Source organism: Lynx canadensis, chromosome A3, assembly GCF_007474595.2.
Source record: "Lynx canadensis isolate LIC74 chromosome A3, mLynCan4.pri.v2, whole genome shotgun sequence".
In the NCBI taxonomy this organism is placed as follows: domain Eukaryota; kingdom Metazoa; phylum Chordata; class Mammalia; order Carnivora; family Felidae; genus Lynx; species Lynx canadensis.
Window position 1 is genome coordinate 114,166,636 of NC_044305.1, and position 26,746 is coordinate 114,193,381.

The window sequence follows — 26,746 nt, forward strand, 5'->3', positions numbered from 1 at the left end:
ACATGGTTGGAACTTGGAATCATAAGAATATTACTCCTTTTTTTGTTCATGGGGCTTGAACTCTCGACCCTGAGATCAAGAGTCGCATGCTGTACCAACTGAGCCAGCCAGGAACCCCGAATACTACTCCTTGATGGTGTGATGGTGAAGGATGGATTAGAGTTGGAAAAGATTGAAAGAAATAGTTTAGTAAAGAAGTCATGGGACTTTGAACTAAGGCAGTGGTGGATGGGGGTAGCAAACTGAGCAGATAATAGGAGACATTTGAAGATTAGAATCATAGAACTTGGTAAATGTTTCTGTCTGGAGCAGTAATGTGATTTTAAGAGTGCAAAAGTGAATGCCTAATTGTATATCATTATCAGAGATGGTAAAGTTAGAATAGGTATCAGTTTAAGGGAATATAGGGAATAGAAATGTTGACTTGTTCCCAATAAAATACTGAAATTTCTCTATTAATTTGGATTGCAAGCTGGCCAATTTAGGATAGGATTATTTTGCTTCAGATGGTTGAGTAGTACCTGAGATATTTCTGCCCATGTAAAAAACCTTTTTTCTTAGTATTCTTATTCAAATGGAAATTAAGAAAGGCCTATATAACCTTTGAAATTTATTTTGATAATCTGATTAGATTACTTACCTGATGATACAGCAAGATTTATAATGACTTAAATGTTACTTTTAGTTGTCATTGACAGCTAGCTTACTTCCTCCTTTCCTTTCTCCTCCTTCCCGGTTCTTCGGTTCTGCTTGATGTTTTCTGAATCTTTTTAGTTTGTTCTTCCTTTGAGTGAGTCATAGTATTCTTTACAAAGTCTATATGTATGTCTCTGTGGTATGAAGGTGAATTTGATCAGGAAGGAAAAGATGAGAGAAATTATTTTTTTTTAGAGACTCCCTAAACCTCTGCAGTATGGTTCCTTTATGCCATTTTGCCTTTAACGCAGTTTCAAGGAGTTCCACCACCAGTCTCACATTGAAGACTCACTAGAATGACTCACAGTTTATTATGGTTATGGTTTATTGAAAGAGGTATGAACACAACAGGCCAGCAGAAGGAAAAGACACATCAGGCAGAATAGGGAGGAATCCAGGTGTATGCTTCCATCATTCTCCTTCTCACAGGGTGGGCTAAATAGAACGTGTTTCCTCCATCAGTTTAAGACATGTGCAGTTGTTTCTGGCCAGAAAAGCCTGCTCTAAGATTCAATACTCCAGGATTTTGTTTGGGGACTGGTCATGTAGGGACCCCTGCTTGCATAACTAGCTCCAGCTACTGAGATTCTCTGCTCTCAGAAAGGAAAGTAGGTGTTTGCCATTCTCATTTGTTACAATCAGGCAAGCTGGTACAGTGTCCAAGTGGTAAAGCAGGCTTACTCACCATAGGGAACATTGTAAAAGCCAATGGCCAGTCTTTACAAGCAGCCCCCTTCTAAAAATTGGAGCAACAGACCTACTAGGTCTATTACTCTCCTACATAAAGTCCATTCCTCTTTTCCCAGTTCCAGCCTGCCATAAGTTTCTGACTCATTATTTTAATGAAATTCTAACCCTTCTTATAGCTTAGGTTTGATTAGATCTTAAATTTTACTTTTCTTTCTGACTGGTGGCCCCAGTCAAGGTCCTCAATATTCCAATCTAGATTTTAGTGCTCTGTGCCATGTAAGAATATGGTGGTATAGTAATATTGTTTGTTTTTTAAAGAGAGTGCTCCTCTCTTGGTTCTGGGATTTCAGTTTCTTTTAGTTTGTTATACATCTTGGATGTATTAATTTTCTGCAGCCTGGTTTAAGATATATGGACAGAAAAAGAAGGGATAAACCTTAACTCTACATTACTTAAGTGCTCACAGAGCCCTGTGAGCTTATATATTATTAAGTCTGTTTTTACTGATGACAAAATTGAGACTTAGGATAGTTTTAGGTAACCTACTGCAGGTTAGCACAGCTTACAAGTGGCAAAGATGGGTTTTCTTTTTTCTTCTTTTAACAGATTTATTGAAAGATGATTACATCCTATAAAATTCACTCATTTAAGAGTACAACTCAATGATTTTCAGTAAATTTACAGAGTTGGGGCAGTCATTCTCACAATCTAGTTTTAGAATATTTGCACTACACAAAAAGAAACCTTGTGTCCCTTTGAGTGCAGTTCTGGTTCCAACTCCAACCTTATGCAACCATTTATCTGCTTGTCTCTATAGAATTTTGCATTTTCTTTTTTTTTTTTAATGTTTTATTTTTTATTTTTTAAATTTATTTTTTGAGACAGACCATGAGCAGGGGAGAGAGAAGGCAGAGAGAGAAGGAGACACAGGAATCTGAAGCAGCTTCAGGCTCTGAGCTGTCAGCACAGAGCCCGATGCGGGGCTCGAACTCACAAACCGTGAGATCATGACCTGGGCTGAAGTGGATGCTTAACTGACTGAGACCACCCAGGCGCCCCAGAATTTTGCATTTTCTAGAAAATTTCATGTAAAATGGAATCCTACAAGATGTCTTCCGTAGCTATCCTTTTTACACTTAGCATACTGTTTTTGAGGTTCACCAGTCTTTTAGCATGTCTCACTAGTTCAGTCCTTTTTATTGCCAAACTAGTTTTACATTATATGAATCTGTGATATTTTCTTTATCCATTCACTAGTTGATGGACACTTAGATCAATTCCATTTTTGGCTATTAGGAATAATGTTATAAATAACATATCATACAAGTTTTTATGTGAACATATGTTTTCGTTTCTCTTGAATAAGTATTAGGAATGATATAGCTGGGTCATATAAATCTATGTTTTAACTCTTTCAGAAACTGCCAAACTATTTTGCAGAGTAGCAGCACCATTTTATGTGCCAGCAGGAACACGAGGTCTCTAGTTTCTCCCCATTACTGGCCAGTATCTGGTTATTGTCAGAGTACAATAACATTTTTGATTAACAACCATTCTAATAGATATATAATAACCTGACTTGGTGTTAATTTGCATATTTCAGGACTCATGATATTGAGCAACTCTTCAGTGTGGTTATTAGTCATTTTTATGTCGTCTTTGGTGAAATGTCTGTTCATATATTTGGCTTAGTTTTAATTTGATAATTTGCCTTCTTACTGAGTTGTGGAGAGATTTACATATTCTAGATACAGATTATTTCACTCTGTTGAAGAGCAAAAGTTTTTGATGAAATCATTTTATCATTTTTTTCTCGTGTGGATTTGCTTTTGGTATCATATTTAAGAAATCTTTGTCTTAGGGGCACCTGGGGGCTCAGTTCAGTTGAGCATACTGACTTGATTTCAGCTCGGGTATGACCCAGGTTCGGGAATTGAGTCCTGAGTTGGGCTTTGTTCTGAGCATGGAGGCTGCTGGGATTCTCTCTCTCCTTCCTACCTCTCCCTCTCCCTCTCCCTCTCACTCGCCTCTCCTCTCCTCTCCCTCTCCCTCTCTCCTCTCTACCTCTCCCCTCTCCCTCTCTGCCCTCTCGCCCTCACCTAAGCCCCCTCACCCCCTCTCCCCCTCCTTCTCCCCCATTCCCCATTTGTTCTCTCGTCCCGATCTAAAAACAAAAAAAAAGAAATCTTTGTCTAATTCAGGGTCACAGAGATTTTTCTCTTCTTGAACAGGAATCAGCAAACTATAGCTGAAGACCACATCTGGCCCCACACTTGTTATTGTAACTGTTTTATTGGAAGATAGCCATCCATACCCACTCATTTACATATGTGGCTGCTTTCTGTTACAGTGACACTTTGGCAGCTACAGAGATTGTATGGCCCAGAAATATAAAATATTCACTTTACGGCTCCTTTGAAAAGATTGTTGCTGACCCCTGTTCCAGAAGTTTTTCTTAGTTTAGCTCTAATAGTTATGTTTATTACCCAGTTTGAGTTAATTTTTGTATATAGTATGAGGTAAAGGTCTAAGTTCACTTTTTTTTCATATGGATATGCAGTGGTTCCAGTACTCTTTGTTGAAGACACTATCATGTTAAGTAATGAGTCATTTCCGTTTGCTGCTTTTAAGATTTTCTCCTTGTCTTTGGTCAGTTTCATTACAGTGGTCCTTGTCTTTGGTCAGTTTCATTACAGTGTATCTAGATGGGGATCTCTTTGTGCTTATCATATTTGGGTTGTTGAGTCTTTTGGAACTGTCGATCAATGTTTTTCATGAATTTGGAAAGTTTTCAGCCATTATTTCTTTTAAGTCTTTTACTGTACCTTTTTTGGGACTCTCATTGTATGCATCTAGTGTGTTTGATGTTGTCTACAAGTCTCCAAGGCTCTGGTCATTCCCTTCAATCTTTTTTTTTTTCTCTACATGTTCTATTATTTGTTTTATCTTTAATTTCACTGATTTTTTATGTAATATTGAATCTGCTTTTCAGACCATCTAGTAAATTTTAATTTCATTTGTTGTACTTTTCAACTCTAAAATTTCCATTTGATTCTTTTATTTTTATTTAAAAATTTTTAATGTTATTATTTTTAAGAGAGTGAGAGAGACAGAGCACGAGCAGGGGAGGGCAGGGAGAGAGAGAGAGAGAGAGAGAGAGAGAGAGAGAGAGAGAGAGAGACAGAATCTAAAGCAGGCTCTGGGCTCTGAGCTGTCAGCACCAAAGCCAGATGTGGGGCTTGAACCCACAACCAGGAGATCATGACCTGAGCCGAAGTTGGATGCTTAACTGCTTAACCTACTGAGCAACCCAGGTGCCCCCCCTCCTTTTTAATGTTATTCTGAGAGAGAGAGAGAGGAGAGAGAGCGCGCGCGTGTGAGAGAGCGCATAAGTAGGGGAGGGGCAGAGAGAGAGAGAGGGAGACATAAAGTCGGAAGCAGGCTCCAAGCTGTCAGCACAGAGCCCAGCGTAGGGCTTGAACCCATGAACCACGATCATGACTGGAGCTGAAGTCGGACACTTAACTGACTGAGCCACTCAGGCTCCCCTCTATTTAATTCTTTTAAATAGCTTGCATTTCTTTGTTGTATTCATTAATTATTTAGTCATTGCCATATTTTAACTTTTTAAAGCATGGTTTCCTTGATGTTTTGAACGTATTTATAGGAATTGTTTTGAAGTCTTTGCTAAATCTGGTCTCACGTGGTACAGCTTCTATCTATGGTTACTTTTTTCCCCCCTGATAATGTGTCACATTGTCCTGTTTCTGTGGCTCATAATTTTTTCTTACAACTGGACTTTTTATCTTATAGCAACTTGATTCCAGTTTTAATTAATTTTTTTTAATGTTATTTATGTTTGAGAGAGATAACGAGAGTGAGCACGAGCAGGGAAAGGGCAGAGAGAGGGAGACACAGAATCTGAAGCGGGCTCCAGGCTCTGAGCTTTCATCACAGAGCCCAACGTAGGGCTCTAACTCATGAACTGTGAGATCATGACCTGAGCTGAAATTGGACGCTTAACTGACTGAGCCACCCAGTACCCCTTGATTCTGGTTTTATTAAAATTTTCTGCAGGTGGTAGTAGTGGTGGTAGTTGTTTCATTCATTCATTCATTCATTCACTTTTCATTTGTTTGTTTGTTTGTTTGTTTAAGTAACTTGATTGGCTTTATCTACAGAATTTCTCTCTCCCCAAAATGTGTGGCTACGGATTTATCTCCTCAACTTTTTAAAAATTCTTATGAACTTTGGCTTTCTAGAGTTCATCTCTGTGTCTGCATTGCTTAGTGCTTAGTAATGATTGGTTGGAAGTTGTAATTGAACACCTTGAGCCAGTAAGGCTTTTGTCCTCTGCTGGCGGATTGTGTATATTTTGGGGAGTATGTTCAAAATTTGGGCCATTTTCTAGCTTGCCTCCTTTACTTTCTATTGGGTCTTCTCTGGTCTCCCTGTGTATACATGCAGATTTCCAGGCAGCCTAGGATGTGGGAGATGTTGGTTTTTCTCAGGTCTCTAATTTGCCTTGGATATGCTCTTAACCTCCTAATTAGCTGGCATGCTGGGGGGAGCTAGGGACCTTAGGGGTCTCCCCTGTACATTTGTGCTTGCTGCCTTCTAGTCACATGGGGTGTTGTGGGGGGCATCAATCCTTTCCTCAGAATAAATGAATTTATCTGGTCCCTGCGTGGCTGTCTCCAGAGTCTCCATGTTAAATTTCTAGGTGTGTGGGTTGCCTCAAGTGGTTCCATACCTCAGGCTACAAGAGCTGTGGACTTTTCTGTTTCCTGCTGGGTGTGAGTATTCTGCTCTGTACTCCAAGTCAAAGTGAGCCCCCTTTAGCAGTGAAGCTGCTGATTTCATAGGCAGCCTCTGCCATGTTGGTGGATGGGGCAGGGGGATGGAGGCAGCTCCTGGTAAGATGCCGACTTCCACTGTTCTTCCCAAGATGTTCACTTATTTTACGCTGATAAACTCTTCTCGTTGTGTTTTTTGCCTTGTTGAATTTCTAGAGCCACAAAATGGTTATTTTTGACAGTTTTATCATTGTTTTCTGAGGGCAAGATTTGTACTCCTTCACTGGGAAAAACCAACTTGACAACTTGTATTCTAGAGCCTAGGAATATTATATTTCAAAGCCAAATACTCATTTTTTCTAATTCATGCTTTGTGAGAAGATAGAACAAGTAATTTTTAAAGAGAATGACAAAGAAGTAGATGGATCTTGATTCAAAGCTTAGATTTCTGAGTAGTTTGAGCCTTTTACCTTCGTATCGACTTGCAAGATGAGACCGAGGTTAATTGAATGGTTTGGTGGCTGTATGAAATAGTAGACATATATTATTTCTTCAGAGTGAGCCAACTACTGTTGATAAACTACTTTTCCTATAGCGTTGCTCACTTCATAATAGTTTCAGAAAATAGATATTGTGATTATGATCATTTGACAGATAAGGTAAAATACATTTTTAGGTTAGTGATTTACCCACCCTCTCAACTTTTATTACATGATGGAGATGGTACTTGAACCTGTTTCTTCTGACTTCTTGTTTTTTAATACTCTTATATAACTGCATCCCTACCATGTCATAATTACTTACACTCTTTGATGATCTTAGTTTTTTTTTAATTTATGTAGGTAGTACTTGAAGTTAGAACAATTCATAAGTCTTCTTGAATTTTTACTAGAGCTCAAATTCTTTTCTTTCAAATGATAATCACTCTTAGCTTACTGAAGAGCCCCTATTCCTTCCTGGAGTTGTAAAGCAAACTGGTGAAGAGTCAGAGAAAGAGATATTCCATGGCAGCTTCCTCTGCCAGCTTCCTCTTTTTTCTTACTCCATAGATGCAGATTCTGCCCAAGAAGCCCCTGCATTGCAGAGGGACTGGAGATCTGTATGATCTGTTTATTTCGCAATTGACAAGGGTAAGGGGGCCTCTATGGGGGAGGTGCTTGGGTGCCCTGAATTTAGCTTTATGAAGCTGGGCTAACACTTATTTTGGGAATAAACTAAAATTTCGTATTTTTAAAAACCCTTTATGAATTGTTGTCCTACATCAGTTAAGTGTCAGATTATCATATTAAAAAGCATTTATTATAATGGTGATTTTTTTTTTTTTTAAGTCCTGTTCAGAACAAGTCAGACAAACATGATTCACGCTTCTAAAATTCCAATCTGGGATCATTAGAATATAAATAATATGAATATATGTAAGTAAAATTTCACAACAATGAAATTTTAAAAGGTTTGGGGTAAACGTCTGTTTCTATAGCCCATCATAGTTATTCTTTATTAATCTGCTCTGTTCCTTTTCTATAAATCTGTCAATCTGTAGAGTGAAAAAGGGGACTTGTGGATATGTCATAAACATTGTGGGTGGTTGTGGTGTCTTTTTCTTGCTGCTAGAAATTAATAATCTACTTCCTTGAATTCTGTGTCCACCCTAGAGACCAGTGAATTTTGGTTGTATCGTCAGACTGTCCTGTATCTGTTTATTAGTTAGTATAGGTATAAGGTGCAGTTGGTGTATCTTATGGGAGCCAAGGGTTAAGTTCTGTTAGGTCTCACTTGGCAAGGTCATAGAAGTGCCAGAAGTCGTGGTATTTTGTAACAGGATAGGATTAAAATATTGAGGAAGAGTTTAATGCTCTTTTAAATTGTGAAGGATTGGCAGATGATTGTAACTTGGTTAGTTATTGAAAAGACTTGACTTGGTGATGGTCTGATGGCTTATTTTTATTTTTGAGGATATTATTATACCTAGTAGTAAAATAGCTTTGTTTACTAAAGAGTATTGTATATTTCTGTAATTTAAATAGATATTTTTAGTATTGTGTCTCTCTCTTACTTGTAACTGGTTCTTCTTAAACATTTTATTTGCAGATTAAAAAATTCAATAATATGTATATTATCCTTACCACAATTAATAATGTTCCACTTTTAGTGCCAACACACTGGAAAACTATTTTTATTCTTATACTTCTTAAATGACTTTTTGTTTTTCTTCTTCTTCTGTTTTCTTTAAGCCATAAGGATGAGTTTACCATTATTCCTGTACTGGTTGGAGCTCTGAGTGAGTCAAAAGAACAGGAATTCGGAAAACTCTTCAGTAAATATCTAGCGGATCCTAGTAATCTCTTTGTGGTTTGCTTCTGAATTTCTGCCATTGGGGTAAGTTCTAGATGTTAACATATCATGGTAGATATTATATACTTGTGCTTAATGGTATCTTTTCACTGTACCGCTCTGATTTTCTGTTCCTTATCACTTTCTTTGGAGAGTTTTACTTTTAGCCACAATACTTCAAAGTGAATAAAAAAGTCTTTTGGTCATTTAAAAAGGATCAGATTATGATAGTGGGTCATGGATACATTTCCAAAGGCGACTGGTATAATTGGATCACACTGTGAGGGCATCCTTGCTTAGCTACTTACGATAGTGGGAGTAAGATCTTTTACCCTATTTCCAGGTAGAGTTGTGTGGTAGATTCTCTGAAGTTAGTTTTTTGGTAGATAAAAACAAGTGTTCTTCTTTAGAAGGTAGGAGAGCGCTTTGTGCTATTGCCAGTCCTTTAACCACATTTCTTTTTTTTGTAATTAGTGTATTTTTCTTTCTGTTTTCTTTTGGTGCTTAAGTTCTGCTATTAGCTTAGAGCTACCCTACAAAGATTGTAACAGGTTTGGCTATTAGCACTGTGGTCTTCATTGGTAATGGTTTATAAGGGTAAGGATTCTGAAGTGATTTTTGTTATTATTGTGAATAAAAAGAGTAAGGGAAACTTAACAAGTGAATAGATCATAAGAAAGTGAGACATTTGTGGATGCTTCTTTAGTAAATTTTGATTTTTGATTTCTTGGATACAATTTGCTCTCCTTTATCCATTGCTGTTCTGGATTATTTCTGAATCCTGTTCCTTTTAGGACATCTCTCATTGGCTTAAGAATGCCAATATCTATTCATCCTTCAGTTATTTCTTTGATTATAGAGAAAACAGAAGGCACAAGACTATAAATTTTAAGATATAGTACTAGAATGGCCAGAAAAACATCCTCAATGAGATACAGGGAGGCCTGGCTTTTTATGTCTTAAGCATTGATTCCTAGAGTTGACAGTATTTATCTGGCCTGGTTAGGCTGATATTTTCTCTTACCTTGCTCTGTGAGTGGTTTTGAGATTTCATTTTAAGAGAACCATCCTCCCTAATGGTATAGATAAGTATTGGGGTTTAAGTCACTGATTTCTCGTCTGGGGCTGATTGTCCTCTGAGGGGGATTTGGAAATGTCTGGAGACATTTTTGGTCATCACAATGGGGTGGAGGTGGGAAGCGGGGATGCTTTAGGCATCTGCTGAGTAGAGTCCAGAGAAGCTGCTTCATAAACATCCTACAGTACACAGGACAGCCTTCCACATCAAAGAATTATCCTGCCCAAAATGTCAGTAGAGCTGAGGTGGTGAAGCCCAGGTTTAAGGTATGCAGGTAGCTGTACTACCTTGCCAAACTCCCTAAGAGGTTCTCAGGGGTGTTTAGTAATCAGTTCTATTGGCTAGTTTGCTACCTTTGGCAGAAGTTTTTTTTTGGATTATAAGTATATTACTTAGATCTGAGGGCTAGGTATTTGCTTAAAAGAGTTCTTTTCTTAGAAATTCTGAAGTTTAGTCATAGTTGATCTTAAAAACTAAGGTATATCATTATTGAAAGAAGGCTCTTTTTCTTAGTATTCTGAATTTACATTGGTAGTAAAGCATGTCCATATGTTTTAGAAATAAAAATTCTTAAAAAAATTTTTTTTATGATTTATATTTTGAGAGACAGAGCTTGAGGAGGGAAGGGGCAGAGAGAGAGAGAGAGACAGAGACAGAGAGAGTCACAGACTCCAAGCAGGCTCAGGCTCTGAGCTGTCAGCACAGAACCTGATGTGGGGCTCGAACCCATGAACTGTGAGATCATGACCTGAACTGAAGTCGGACGCTTAACCTACTGAGCCATCCCATGGTTGCCCCAGAAATTAAAAATTCTTAAAAAATGTGACCCGCCCCTCTTCACTTTAAGACCTCTATGAATCACTTTACTTTTAAGATTTAAGTAGTTAGTTCCCCTGATCCTGTTCTTCAGAATTGAAGTTCTCCCTCTAGGTTGGTACCATGTGCACTCACAGCATAAATCCACATAAAAATCAGTATAATGCTATAATACTGATAATAATGCTCTTCTCTGTAAAATCATCCTTTTCGCCTCAATAATGAATTCTAAAGCAAACAAGGCCCTAGGTCACTACTATATTAAGTACGATATTGAGAGAGAGAGAGATGAATTTTGTTTTTATACCCTACCTAGGTTTTTAGAAAATTATTAGGCCGTTTGATCTGTGTTCTAGAAAATTTTGGTATTTAAATTATAAGATAAGATTTCCTGGTGATAATTACAAAAAAGAACCCAAGTTTCCAAAGATGGTTAGATGTTATGAGAATTATCCAGAAGCTTAAAACATTTTATTTACATTTGGTGGTTAAGTAATAGAACTTTTCCAAGTGTTTGTTTTTTTTTAGTATGACTATCACTAATAATACCCATTAAGTGCTTACTTTGTACTTATGAAAAAAGCACTGTACTAATCTTCTATGGGAAAGTTGATGAAGGTCTGGTGATAAGTGGAAGGTATTGCATGGATACTATTTCAAATTGGTGTTTCCCTCTATAATTGTAATAGTAACTGTCATTTTTATAAAGTAAGATTTATTTTCTATTTTATGTGCCTAATTGAAGTAATATGAATCATGGGCTAGTTATGGTTTAAAATGTCTCAGAAATTTTCATGTTTCTCAAATTCATGCTCTGGTGGCGTGGTCATCTTTTCTATATTAAGGATGCTATACTCCCACTTCAAAAAACTAGCTTTTTCTTGTGAAGATATTTCTTAATGGTTTCTTCTTCTGTCTTTTTTTCTTTTTTTGTAAAGATACTATATAGATTGCTTTTACTATATCATATTAATGGTAACACTGAATTGTAAATCATTTCATAGGAAGGATTCACTTCCTCAAATACTCAGAGATTTTCAAAGTATCATTGACTTAAGCTGTCAACACACTGTATATTTCTAAATAGCTGATTTTTGAAAAAAAATTGATTATGGTACAGTTGACAAATTACTCAGATATATACAGTGGAATTTTGTTTTTGTTGAATAGTGGATTAGAGTCCTGGCAGAGACAACAAATTTCATTTCTAGTCATTGTTTATATTATGTCCAGCTTCTGTTAAAAACAAAGCAGGGAATTTGGTGACAGAGACAGTGGGAAACCTGTATGTAATTGGCAGGGTTTTGCCTGGTTGATTTTATTTGTTAGCCAGTGTCCATTACAAGAATGACTTTTTTTTTTCAATTGTACTTTGTTTTAAGATGTTCCATCTCTCAGATCCCATTTAAATTTTATGTGGGACTTGAAAAATGCATTAGAGAGAGAAAAAGCAGAAAGACTAAAATATTCTCAAGTTTTTTTTTTTTGGGTGGGAAAAACTAAGGGAGAGTGGGAACCTGGATTACATTATGCCCCTTCTTTCTGGTCCTTCATTTGAATCCGCACCCTGCCTCCCCCACCCTCAGCATTTCAATTCTCGCCTTTTATTTTATCGTAAGTCTAATCCACATGGAAATTCATTAGTCAGCCCAATAGAGTGATGTTTCCTAGTAATCTTTTCATAATCCTACCTCATTTCACCCTTCTTGCTGCTACCAGGGATTGTGGCATAAGTGAAGGACATTTGCTGCTAGTAATTGATTTTTACTCTGGTTAGGTAATGTGAACCCTATACTTTTTCTGATCAAGTTTCTTGTCCTATAAGATGGCTCCATATAAGAGAATTTGACTGGCCCTATTTTAGTTTTTCTAATTGGTTTAGAATTTTTCATTCTGTTTTCTAACTTTCAGTTTGCTCTTTCTTCTCTCTCTCTCTCTCTCTCTCTCTCTCTCTCCTCTCTCTCCCACATACACACACACACACCACACACGCACCCACACACAATGTTTGAACTTTTCTGATTGCTCTGAAATCATATTTTCAAATTTAGATTATTGGATAGCTTTCATTAACATTTTTAACTGTAAGATGTTTCTAAATGAAACGTGGATCTAACAGAAATTGAAATTTTTAAAGTTGATTCATTCTTCTATGTAATTTTTCTTTTATGGTGGTTTTACGTACAAATCAACTTCAGTAAATTTACTTGGTAATGTTAATGATAAATTATTAAATATGAATAAAGTTTACTAAGTCACTTCAGCAATTTTGGATTTTTTACATATAACTTTATTTGTCTAAGTTACATAATTTCTCTTTTTATAAGTATGTGTCATCTATTAAAAGTGGCATTCCCTTAAATATTTATGATTTTATCTTAGTTCAGATTTCTACTTTAATATATTAACGAGTGATTATTCATGCATGCTCTTTTTCCTTTCTGTGTCAGTCTCTTAGGAGGATACTAGGGTATTACTATTTTCTAAATATTGAAATTGGTTTGAGTATAAGTTAGCTAATTTCTGAAATACATCTTATCGTAGCTTTTCATATTCGTCTTCTCGAATTTCATACATACTAATTTGACATATTTTAAGTTTTGATTTTTTTGCAAGTATGAGAGAAGACTTTATTTTTACATTATAACTAAGACTTCAGAATGTAAGGACTATAGTTTTTTATGATTTCAATTATGAATGTCCCCAGTTTAGGCCCTTAGTATAGAATGAATGGCCTCATAGTCTATCTCACAAGTTGTTGTGAGGGTTAACTCAATAATTGAAAATATTTTAATATATAAACATAAAAGTGACTAAGTGAATGTATAATAGTACAGTTTTACTGGACATATGTCTGAAAGTCTGTCTTGTTGACTAATCTTTTGGGAGGTTTATTGATCAACTTTCAAGCTCATTGGTTTATTTCTACAATCCAGTGTATAGCTTAATGTTGAGGTATTGATATTTTTTTACTTTTTGTTTTGGAGGTACTTAAAAAGTAGTGTTGGTTCTTGTACCATCATTGTTATGTTTGTCCTCATTAGTTGATTGTTGTGTGTTAAACAGACATCCCTGGAGCTTACTCTCCACACTCTGTGAATCCACTCATTAATCACCAGTCACCTTTGGAGGATGGGAAAATATTACTTACCTGTATTTCTTTTTCTCAGAAAGCGTGCTATGGAATGGATTCACAAAATGAGCTACCCTCCTTCCCTCAAAGAGTAAGGGTTCTGCTTTAAGGATTTTTTTTTCTTGGGTTATTTTTCCTCCTCCTCTTTTGAATTGAAAAGAACTGAGGAAGGCACCTGAAGAAACTACTGACATACTACTAGGGGAGTTCAAAGCTTGTGCTGCCCCTAGGGGCAGTGTCAATGGCTTAAAGCTAGAAAGCTCCTATGGAGTTGAAACAGGGGCTCACAGAATCATTTTCCCAGTGTACTTCTGAAAGGATAAGTTTCAGGTAAGTAATTTCTCTTACTATGTGATATGCTTTATCATACTTATAAAAATATGCCAAGTCCAGTTCTCCAGGTACATAGGCAACTGTATTTACTCAGTTAGATGCATAAGCTTACTGAATGTTAGAAGTATATAAAACAAAGTCTGATCATGAGTATATGAAATCATAATCTATTTTAATCAATAAAATTTGATTAAGGTGCATTTGATGAAACAGTGTATGTGCTAGGTGTGTCATGTCTCTTATTTCTCACTAAATAAAATCTGGATAACTTCTTTTTAATAATTAGATACAAAAGTGTTTTTTTTTTTTGCATTCAAATTCCAAGAGGTGTGTAGCTAAAGTGTTGCATGCATGAGCGCGTGCACACCAACCCACACCTACACAACCAACACTACATGTAGGCTAGGATGATGTAAACTATTTACTTCACAACCACACTACATGTAGGCTAGGATGATGTAAACTATTTACTTCAGATTATATGTTTCTGTGTGTGTAGTGACCAGAATGAATTACTCAAGTAATTTTTAAATGCTTGTACAATTTTTTAAAAATTATTGTAAGACAGTTTGAGCTGTTTAAGTAAGGTATTTTTCAGTGTAGTAGCTATATGTAGTGTGGATTAGCTACTTAGTCAATATATTATTTAGAGGTCATAAGTATTTCTACTCAATTCTTCAGCTACAAAATGCAAGGTAGCTACCTAAAGAGTAGCAAGAGGTAGATAGCAAAATGTTAGAAACATTTGCTCATCAATCTTCTGTGTATTTTGTCCTTCTTTTTTAAATCACATGCTGATTTAATATTTTAAAACATTTGAAACATTTTTCTGTATTTTTTCTCTTTCAGAAGTAGCTTTTAAGTGAATGTTACATTGAAAACTGTCCATACGTAACAAGGCAGCATTTTCAAGTAGTACCCTTTTCACGCTTATGATTAAGGCAGGTTTTGACCAACTTCATTCATTTGCAATGGCAGCTCGAACTTGGAACTACGCAGAAAAGACTCTTTCAGTAGCAAATGGTTATCACAAAGTCCATGCATTTTACTCTGCCACCTGAAGAGTAGCATTTTTCAGATTAGCTAATTGTGTCCCCAGTCACAGGGTTTATGATCAGCTAAAACTAATAGCTATTTCCCTGAAGCAAGAAAAAGAATACATAGTATAAACCTGAAGCAGTTCAATGTTCGAAGAATATTCACTGTGATTGCTTCCAAGGATATTACTCTCTACTATAGTTGACAGTGAGTCCGAATTTTCTTGTCTAAGATATTCATTTAATTGTTCATTCATTTTCACAAATGATTTTGGCATAACTCTTATCAAAACAAACTGTTGAAATTAGAAGTAGTAGAATTTTTCGTTATCTATATGAATTGAATCAATGAGTTATTGGGAACAAGGCTTTAGATTTGTCTTTGAGCCTTCCAATAGCCACCTGGAAAATAGGAAAAATAGGGTTATAGAGTTCTCATTATTAGGTAGGAGTAAGTACGTACATTCTGTAAAGAAAAACAAAACTAAGCCTAACTCTAAATTTTGAAAGAAATGTATGATGAGTTATTTAACGTAGGGACATTGAGTGATGAATTGTCACTATGTAAGAATTTTTTCAGTGCAAGGACTGTAATGGATCTCACAGTTATGGCAACATTTAGTAGTCTTCAGTGTTTACAAAAGAAGTTGTTGTATCCAGAAAGCAGATAATCATCTTAGAATCCTATTGCTGATTCTAGGATATCATGAATTATAAGATGCAATACTGATTTAATAGAAGCTCTTGAGGGAAAGTAAGAACTGCTACATTGAGTAATTGTACATAGTAATGTATGTGAAAAGCTAAAATATAAAAGTTAAGGAAATACAGTATATTATAGAAAGATGACCATCAAATATGATCAACATCAACATGTAAAGGAAGTGTTGAGAACTATGATGTGTGGTTTTTTTTTTTTCCAAAAAAGAGCATCAAAGAAGTTTTTTTATTTTCTGTTGCTCATCATTTATAGTAAGATTAAACAGAAAACTTAGAAATCATAATTATCCAGCTGGAGAAACCCATCTTCTCGGGTGTGAAGATAATAATTGTATATGTGAACTTTGCTGTAAAAATGAAGCTACAAGACACATGTGTGCATACATGACTGGTATACTGTAATACTTTTTAAGTGCATTGATGGATCTTTAAAAATGACTAAATACAAATGTAATGAGTTCCTACATAGGCATCACAGAAATAAATACAAGTGTAGGTGTATCTGAAATACAACATAATCAGTGGAATAAGATAACCACAATTAGTTATGAATATATTTAACTTTTGGTTTTTATGTAACTATAGTAGGAAGCAAAATGTATTACCTGAGCCTTTTGTTTTCTGTCTTCTTTTCAAGCTTCTTCCATTTTACCCTCTCTTTCTTGGAGAAGAGCTAAACGTTGAATGTTCTGTGCTTGTACTCTTACTGAGATTTTGTCAGAGTAGGACTATTTATTATATTTTCTTTTGTGCCTCCTATTTTAAGGCACCTGTATTGCTTTTTCAAGTAGAGAGTTTTTCAAAAATGAGATAAATTTTTTATTGAGGTCATAAAAATCACATAAGCCATGTGTTTCTCTGACCTGCAATTTTTTTTTTTCTGTAATAGAGATCAAATCTTTGTACTTATCCAGCAAAAGCTAAGCTTCCATTGATTTGTTACATTGAGATAGTTTTCTTAAACCAAATTTCCTTGAATCGTATTCTTTGGGTTTACCTTCCGTTACAGACTGATACAATATGTTTAACATTGCTTCTAACTTTTAAGCTGTTTTGTTTCCTTAGTCTTTTGTATTGCTCGTCACTTTAAGGTTCTACAGTTTGAAATAGTTTTTAACATCATAAAACACTGTTGATATATCATTTCTTTATCACCTTTCCCAAATATGCCTATTTATTTTATGTACAAGAGGGCTCTTGGAATGATTCTCTCAGAGGCTTAAGCCTGTGCTTTGCCTCCATGAAGACTGAAATTATTTGGTAAGCGCTTGCTTTCTTTTAGCTTCTAATTTTTTCCCTATTTTATTTTGTACATGATATTTGTTTTCAAGGTCAAGGTTCGTTACAGTTTACTATGATGAATCCCAGGGGGAGATTTATAGATCCATTGAACATCTAGATTAAAATGGTAAGTCTTTCAGGTGTGGTTTTTAATGCTCTAAGGTGTTTTCTTTCATTTCAGTTTAGTGATTCAAGACTTAATATGTTGAATTATACAGTGGACTAATAATTCTTTCCCTACCTACCTAACTAAATGTGCAAAATATAGTTTATCATCATATGAATATTGATTATAAAAATAATCCCTTTCTATTAGTTCAAATTTCCTTTATCTTTTTCTGATTAATGAGACTAAGAATAATTAGATTTGGATTTTAGATGCTATTTGGGGGAGTGTCTCAGGTTTAGGGAAGACAGGATACTAATGCCATTACTTATTTTTAAGCAGAAACAACCACAGCAAATTCTTATTTTATTATTTTAATTGTATCTTTTGGCCATTTGGATTTTCTGAAATGGTGTTTCATTTGGTTGTTTTTTTATTATAAGAATTTAAAAAATATGATTGTATTCTTACATGGCCCAGGACTACAGTAACATTGATCTTGCTGTCATTTTCCTTGAAGTAGTACAGTAGTCATAGTACTGTTTTCATATTAAAAAGCAATACAAATAATTTTGCTTTTTTTTTTTTTACCTAAAATAGAATATTAAATATAGCAGATATCTCACTGATTGGAACAGAATATTAAATATAGCAGAAAAATCATTAATTTGAACAGAATACTAAATATAGATGAATCTCTAATTTGAACAGAATATTAAATATAGCAGATAAATCACTAATTTGCTCTGGCTTTTGACATCATTTTAGTTCCCTAGTCCTCAATTTGTCATCTCTAAGATAAGAGACTTGGAGTAGGTGGTCTCTAAATTGTCTTTAAACTCCATCAGACTTTAAGCCTGTGATCTGTTAAAATCAACTTTACCCCTGTTTGAAAAGCCTTATGCATATGTTTTAGTACAAGAATATTTAGTCTAAAGTAGATAAAACATTTTAGTAAAGAATCTGGATCTAAAACTATAGCTGGGCTATTATCTTGTATATTTTATTAAAGGCAAAATGGAATGAATGCAAATTTAGTTACTTAGGAGATTTTATCATATTTAAATTTATCTTGTTACTTAGATCCAATTATGTCTGAACACTTTTGCTTTGGAATTTTGTTTGGATTTTAATCTACTGACTTTTTTTTTGCCTTTATGATGTTGTCGTTTCAGTTAATTCTTTTCTGGCTTCTCCTTCTGATCTTATTCTTCTGAGGCTTAGTGCTCACTTGCCTCAGAAAACTTTTCTGGTTCTGTTGTCATTTATTTTTCTCATGTAGCAAGTGGTTAATGGGTGTCTAATGCGTGTCTGGTACTGTGTGAAGTATTGCAGATGTTAAGAAGAGAAAACATTGTCTCCCACTTCATGGAACTTACAGTGTAGTCATTGAACAGACTTAGAAGCTATTATGGTGTAGAGATGTAAGAGATATTTAGGACACACACTCCCTTATTGTTCCATGAAAATGACATACGTGTGCCTAGCTTAGGACTTTTGCCCTTTCTACACTCGACTGTCTCACTTACTCTGTGGCTTTGCTCTGCTTCACCTTCCCAATGGTACTGGCTGCCCTGTTTAATTTTGCATCATACCCATTTAGCATTCCCAATCCACTTAACCCTGCTGCAGTTTTTCTTTCAACAAACTAAATATTGTACTTATCACAGTTTTGTTAGGAAATTTATTTTGTTCTCTGACGTATCCAAAGTGCTTAGAGTCGTGAGTAGAACATTAGTAGGTGCTCAATAAATATTTTTCAAGTGAATGAATTAGTGAATATAATCTTCCTCCATACATAATTAAATTAAGCAAATACCCTAACTGTAATATGAAAAAGAATAAAGGGAAAGTAATTTATGATAAACTAGTATATTTTTTAATAGTGTAAGCACCCAGATGCCAACTATATTAGGAGACATTATGAAGTAGTTAAATGCTTCCACATTGTATCATTAATATAAGAGCTACCAATCCAGACCTAAACAGTTATTTTGTATTTGTGACTCACATTACTAAGCTGTGTTGCAGGGTGACTCAATTTCCCAAAATGGTGAATAATTCTTAGTACAGTTGTAACCTAAACAAAATATAGCCTTCCCTCAGTTTATGTGATATGGAAATTCCTGGCGAATCTACTGTATATTAAAACCAGGCAAAACTTCTTAGTATTTATATGTAAAATAGGGTTAAGGGTATAAAGAATTATACATGATTGTTTCATCTATGTGGACATGTCAGAGTGCTTTGGGATGAGAACAGTTATTTGTGTGGAGGACAGTCCTGTGTTAGAGGACAATCAGTATCCTTAGACCCCACTCACTAAGTTCCCCAGTAGTGTCTTCTAATTATTGGGACTTCGCAAAAATATGCCCACAACTTTCCATTACGCCCCTATGGTAAACTGTCCTTCTATGACCCTACCCTACTTAAGTTTTCTTCTCAATATTAATTACTGTGTGACTTGTTATTTGTTGATTTGTTTGGTGATACCCTTCCCTATTAGGTTATAAGCTTTATGAGATCAGGATCTTTGTCCATTTTTTTTTTTCAGCCTTTCACTGGGTACTAAATATATATAGGTATTGAGTGAATCAATGGAAGAGTGGACAGGGTAGTGGTGAGAAATGAAGCTAGAGAATCTGGAGCAGACTGTTTAAGGGGTATTAAATAGGAAAGTGATAAAATCAGATTGTATTTGAATAGATCACATAGCTGCTGTGTAGCAAGTAGGCTGGTGGGAGGTCAGAAGAGAAATCAGTAGACCAGTTTGGTAATCCAGGTGACAGATGGTAATTTAGACAGTGGATAGGGTGGTGATGGTGGAAGAGAGGGACAGAGTGGATATATTCAGTGTATTTAAGAGATAGATTGATAGGACTTGGAGATTGCTTGAACTTGCTGAGGAAGGAAGTATCAAGGATAGCTTCTAAATTTCTGACTTATGCTGCTGGTTGGGTGTTGGTACTATTCACTTAGGTTTAAAGCACAAGAAGATAGGACTGATGTTTTAGGAAGTAGGGAAATCATAAATCCCATTAAGGATGTGTTATATTTGCTGTTGCCTTTAAGATATCCAAGTGGACATGTCAGTCAGGTAGGCATTTGGATTTTCATTTTGCTAGTTATTTTTGAGTGCACTTACAGTCCTAGGCACTGTTGGAGATATGGCAGTAAACACACTTGCTCTCACAGAACTTTTTTTCTAACAGGAGAATATATATATATATATATATATATATATATATATATATATATGTATATAAAATAAAGGTAAGGGTATGTATAAGTTAGTTTCCAATAGTGATATGTGCTATACAGAAAATATAGAAAGGGTTTTGAAATGGTAAATGATTTGAGTGATTGGTGACTGAGGGATTGTAGAAATACTTCCCTGAGGAGAGACATTAAGCTGAGACAGTGATGGTAAGAAGGAGCAAACCAAATTCAGATCTGAGGAGTGAGCATTCTTGACAGAGAGAACTGTCCGTGCAAAGATGGGAAAGAGGCTGGTGTGTGAAGAAAGGAAAAAAAGGACAGTGTTGCAGGAGTGCAGTAGGTAAGGCTAAGAATGGTACAAGCTGTGGCAGGAGGGACAGATAGAGAGCAGATAATGGAGGACTTTATATTCTAGGGTAAGAAATGTATGTAAGTACAAGGGGAAGTGAAAATGATGTAATCACATACTTTAAAGGTTATTCTGGTGGTTGTGTAGAGGATGGATTCTACATAAGGTTCAAGAGTAGTAATGATGGACATGGGCAGTAGTTGAGGGGAGATGATAGTAACTTGGACTAGGGTGGTATAAGTGGATATGGAAAGAAGTTGGTAGATTTGAGATCTCTTTCAGAAGTATTAAACAGAGCTTTGCTAAGGAATTAACTATATTGGCTTGAAGCCCAGAGAATAGGCCTGGAGTAAGTTTGAGAGTTCTAACAGGGAGATGGTAATCAGAGCCAGACCAGAGGTAAGATTGTCTACTATAGTAATCCTTAACCTTGTCTTTATAACCTAAATCATCCATGGAACTTTTCAAAATAGACTTGCCCGTACCTGCCCCAGGAGATCGCCTTTGGTAGTATGGAAAGAGTCCTAACATCTTTTTACTCCTAAATTTGCTTTGTTAGGTGAATTTAAACTGTCTTACTATAGCCCCTAATCTGTTTAAGTAGAACAAAATTTCCTATTTATCTGTCTTCCCTTGTTTTCTATTCAGCTCTTTAAATCATTAGTCAACTTTAATTAAGCAACATTTAATTTTGCACAGGTAAGAATTTGTGAATCCATGAATTGATGCTTTTAGCACAGAGAGATGTTCTCCCCAAAATATTAGTTTACCCGGTGCTCTGAAGTCACCAAACATAGTGCCATTCTTTGGAACTCTAGAACTGTGGTCACATTTAAAAACTTTAATATTATTTATTTTCTATGTGTGTATATATATATATGTATTATATTTATATATAAATATCCGTACTTAATTCTTTTAGTCTTCTTTTTTTTTTAAATTTTTTTAAATGTTTTAATTTTATTTTTGAGACAGAGAGAGACAGAGCATGAACGAGGGAGAGTCAGAGAGAGAGGGAGACACAGAATCTGAAGCAGGCTCCAGGCTCTGAGCTGTCAGCACAGAGCCTGATGTGGGGCTTGAACCACGGACTGTGAGATTGTGACCTGAGCTGAAGTCGGACGCTTAACTGGCAGAGCCACCCAGGCGCCCCAATTCTTTTAGTCTTCTAATTCTATATTGATTGTTAGCTATTATTAAGAGAAGTAGCTTTGTTTATCTTTCTTGATGTATATTATCAGTTAGGCAGATAGACCTTGGTTTCTTACTTTGAGGCAGAGCAAAAAGAGTAACATTTATCTGTTGGCATCATTCTCATAATTCTCCTGAAATTGTTGCCTTTTCTGGTAGCTTCTAAGTCTTTGAAATTAGAACTTTTGTTCAAAAGTATATGTAGAACCAGTAAGCTTAAGATTGGCTTCTAAGTCTGCATCCGATTTACCATACTTTAGATGTCCAAAATCACCAGGGCATAATTTTTAAATTTTTATTTAAATAGACTGGGATACAATTACTGAATATTGAGTATTGCTTCTTATTAATATGTTTGAATTTGATATTTGATTTGATAGTTGACTTGGAGTCTGATTTTTGTGGTCCCTTTCTATTTATAGAATTTTTAAATGGCTCATAAGTGTTCCATTCCTTTATTAGCGTGCTCTAAATTCAAGTTATAAGTCAATTCTGGGGGATTGGAGTAAATGGGTTGAAATAATCAGAATGGCTAGTTCCATACATATAATCACGTATGTATGTCTTTATGCATATATGTATATATGTACACTCACTGTTAGACTCTTATAACCTGATTTTTAACTGATTTATATAACCAAATGTGAATATCCCTCTGTATATTCCTTTTCCAAAGTGCCATTTTATGTTATAAATTATTTCATTCGAGAACCATATTTTAGTTTATGTGCAATCTTTTGAGAGCAAATATAATTGGATGGTTCTCTAGATGTATTAGCAAATGTTAGCAATTCTGAATTGTAATTATTATGCCTTTTGAAGTTTGATAAAATGAAAAACTATTTATAAAATTTTAGGTACAATCTGTTCAAAATTAGTGTGTAATAAAGTTTTGGCTCTTTTTTTGTTATCAGGAAAATCTTATTACATATAGTTACTAACGTAAGTAAAAGGGTTTCTAGGTTCCAAAAGCAGAAGAAAAACAGCTTTTCCTCTTATTGCAAAATAATTATATCTCTAAAATTTGAATATCTTGGAATTGAATTATGTGAAAAATATGTAAAGAAAAATATAGGAAAATAAACTGGATCTTCCAGATGTTGTAATTGGGGAAAAAAAATAACTAGTTACAGGAGATATAGATTCTGGAAGTGTTACAATAGTATTGGCTCCTGATTATGTTTTTGGTAATTAGTACTTTGCAATTTCAGTAATCATAGTGACCAAAGCAGAACATACTTTAAGACATTGATTTTTGTGTACTTCGGAGATTTTTACTAGAAACATTAAAGATACATAAGTACATACATACATATCTTATATATGTCACATAACGTAATTTTTTTCTGTACCACTATTGATGTAGACCAATGTGTCATTATGGACATGGCTAGCTTATTTACGATTCGGCAAAGATCTGAAAGTGTCATTGTAGCCATCTTTGTAATGTATTTTCCTTCCAAATTTATTAGTAGTCCTTTCATTTAATTTGAACTTGAGCTACTTTTCTTCCTATTCTTTTGTAAGTGAAATTGTTCATATTTGTCTACTCCTATTCTTTCTTGAACTTAGGGCAACGGCTTTTATAATATCTTCTTTTAAGAGAGCTATTTATTAGTATGTTGCTCTTAGCACTACTGTCTTTAGGGTGATTTTTTCCCCCATAAAACTTCTTTCACTCTAAGATTTATCTTGTCGTTTACAGAATATTTCCTTTTTCTTACCTTGCCTCCCTAAATGTATACTCATCTCTCTAATATATATATATATATATCCTACTTTAGAAAATGAGGCCTCAATGATAATATGGGATTAATTGTGTGTTTTGTAGTAATAAAAAGACATGGTTTAGTTCTTATGTCTTAAAGTCCTCTAAAAACGCTTTGCTCCTTTTTTGTGCTTGTTACTTTAGAGGAGATTGCTTCTGGGTGATCATATTTAAAACTAAACTTAAATTTGGGCAACCTGGGTGGCTCAATCAGTTACACATCTGACTTCCAGCTCAGGTCATGGTCTCCCAGTGCATGTGTTTGAGCCCTGCAGGGGTTCTGTGCTGACAGCCCAGAGCCTGAAGCCTGCTTCCGATTCTGTGTTCCCTCTCTCTCTGTGCCTCCCCCGCTCCTTCTCCTCCCTCCCCCACTCTCTTCTCTCCCCCCCTCCCTCTCTCAAAGATAAATAAACATTGAAAATTTTTAATTTAAATTAAATATCATATAAACTTTTTTTAAAAGGGAAGATTTTTGTGTCTTAATCAGAGTCCTGATTTTCAGCTTTGTCAGTTAAACTGTGTATTCAGTTTAGGATTGCCCACTTGGGATTTGACATTACAGGCTTTTTTACTCATTACTTGGAGAGTCAGCATAATGATAGATTCCCTCTGCCCTTGTCCCCCCTCAAGGTTAGAGAGTTAGCTTTCGTCTGAGGATTTCTTGCTGAAGCTGCTAAATTTCTCAGAAACCCACATCGTGGGGATATAGGCTTTTGGGAGTTCATGACTGTTTGTTTTGTATCTCTAGATCCTCACTGCTTCATATAGATTTAAGTTCATGCCAACAGATTCTCAATGTGCTAGGCCCTAGGCAAGATTTTCATCACCTGGACTTCAGATTCTTTGATCATATCTTCTAGTATTTTAGGGAATAGAAGATTAAGCATATTTGAGAAGCACTTAGTTTCTTCATCTTCTGCGAATTTTGACAGTAGTATTAAATTAGCATTTTCATCTTCTTGGAATTTGGTAACAGTAATTTAAAAATTGTTAGCATCAAAATATAAATATATACAAAAGAATATATGCCAATGTTCTGTATTACTTAATGGATATCCTCTTTCTCATTATCATTATTGCTGTGTTGGCAATACTTTATGAATTTTCCAATTGGAGACTTTCACTCATGAGAAAAGCCTTATTTTTTCTCTGTATCCCTTATAAAAGTGCATACCCCTTTCACTATCTTATTTGTCAGAGAATTGATTGTAATGGAATTCATTCTTGTCCTAGTAGGTATATAACACACTTTAGGGAATTAAAAATTTAATTTTAATCCCTAGTTTCATCATTCTCAATTTTTGTCTTTTCCCTTCTGTAATTTAACCATTTTGAACACGTTATTTAGTAGTGTCTTCTCTACATGTATAACTTTATATCTTTCTCTATGAAGCTTCTTGGCCAGCCATTTGAATTCTTTGTCTTAACAAATTTGAGCATTAAGTTTTCTTCTCTTTGAATACTCATGTCATATATAAATGTGATAAGTTTGTTCAAAATGTACATTAAGATTTTAATATTAAAACATATAACAGAACCTCAGTGTTGCCTAATTTGCTAATGACTAGAATTCTATTTAAGGTAAGCTGTCCCAAACTTCATCCAGAAACAATTAAAAGTTCTCTCAAAATGTGTTGTACCAGTTACAACTATGTGAGAGTATTTAAAGAATTGTTTGCATGTCTCTTATACTATATGAAGCAGAGTAAGTCAGTGAGAAAGAGCCTCAGATTAGAAATTTAGAGGCAAGCTTTTAACTGTTTTTTTTTTTTAATGCCTCAGTTTCTTCATCTTGTAGGAAGTTATATCTTGATTATCCATATGTATGGAAGAGATTTGTAAACTCCATCTCTGCATTACTACTTGGTTTGGAAATATATTGTGTCATTTTCTTTGTACCAGAATCATGATACTAATTGTTTATCTTAGGTTTAAGTTTTTGTTCATATTTCTCTGAACTTGCACCATATGTCACTGGAGACTGTTGACCTGGAAGCCTCCTGGTCTGTAAGGGAAAACAACTTAGCACATTAAACACTGGTTGTGGACAGATCTGAGAGTGGCTAATTGATGTGCAATCAATTGAAAGTTGATTACATACACACAACTATGTTTCAGATGTATTGCAGGAAAGTGTGATGATGTTTATGAATGACTTGAATACTCTGAAAACAGGTTCTTTATAAAATTAAATTTTCATGCTGCCACTGCAGTACTTGTATGCAACCTACTGATCTACTGATTACTGTCATTTTTTCAGATGAGTGTTCATCTGATTACTCTAGGTGCTTTTCCACTGCTGTTGTTTTAAAACTTGTTGAAATATGATTTTAAAAACCACACAAAATATAGCAGTTGATTCCTTGGTTAAACCACAATTTACATTCCTCTCAGAGTATGTTAGTCCAGTCTGTTGGACACAAATGTAAATATTTTACCTGAATTAGAAAACAAGGTAAGGTAATTGGTGAATGAATGAGAATCAGTGATTATTTTTGCTTTATTAAAGGTGCTCTCTATTATTGTACTATGAACACATTATTTAAATGCATTTGCAGAGTATGGAATTAGTGTGAATAAGTGTCCAAGTCATAGTGGTTGTTTTAATAATATTAATAAGATTTTTGATTCTGAATTAAAATCTTAAAAGAATGCATTATAGTTGAAAGTATAAAGAGAGAAAAAGATTTTTAAAAACTATTCAAAGAAGGACTATTTTTGCTTAAGCATTTATCTTTTATGAGCTTTAAATTAATTAAATATGGTAGCTTTTTCTTAGTTTGTGCTATCTTTTTATCACATACTGATAATTCAGAATGCCTTGCATGTTATGTTTAAGTGTATGTTATGGAATTAGCTAAATTATAATAAACTTTTAATTATTTATGCCAGTGGCAGGAGAAATATGGTGGTTATGGGGAAAAACCAGCCATATGTCAAATTTAATTTTAGATTTTATATGAACATTTTCACAGCAGATTTACTTTCTTAAATATATTTATATAAGAAAAATGTAAAATTGTGAAATGTTTGAGGATTGTGACCCAAGTGGTAACTGGTGATGGTGCTGTAGAAACATACCAGGAGGTCAGAAAAAACTAAAACTGAGGATTGGAAGTGTTCTGTTACTAAAGTATACATATTGTTTAGAGTGACTATAATGAGATTACCTTTGATGAATGAGTTGGATATTTCACAAGGA

The 26,746-nt window shown here is 34.9% G+C and overlaps 1 protein-coding gene across 1 annotated transcript in view; it reads left to right on the top strand.

The window, feature by feature from the left end:
* Positions 1–26,746, top strand: part of MEMO1 (mediator of cell motility 1) — a 132,015-nt gene that overhangs the window by 103,007 nt on the left and 2,262 nt on the right. The window contains 4 exon segments of the mRNA XM_030311356.3: positions 8,414–8,537; positions 8,540–8,562; positions 16,962–17,042; positions 20,588–20,591. Coding sequence (XP_030167216.2) covers positions 8,414–8,537; positions 8,540–8,562; positions 16,962–17,042; positions 20,588–20,591 — 232 coding nt within the window.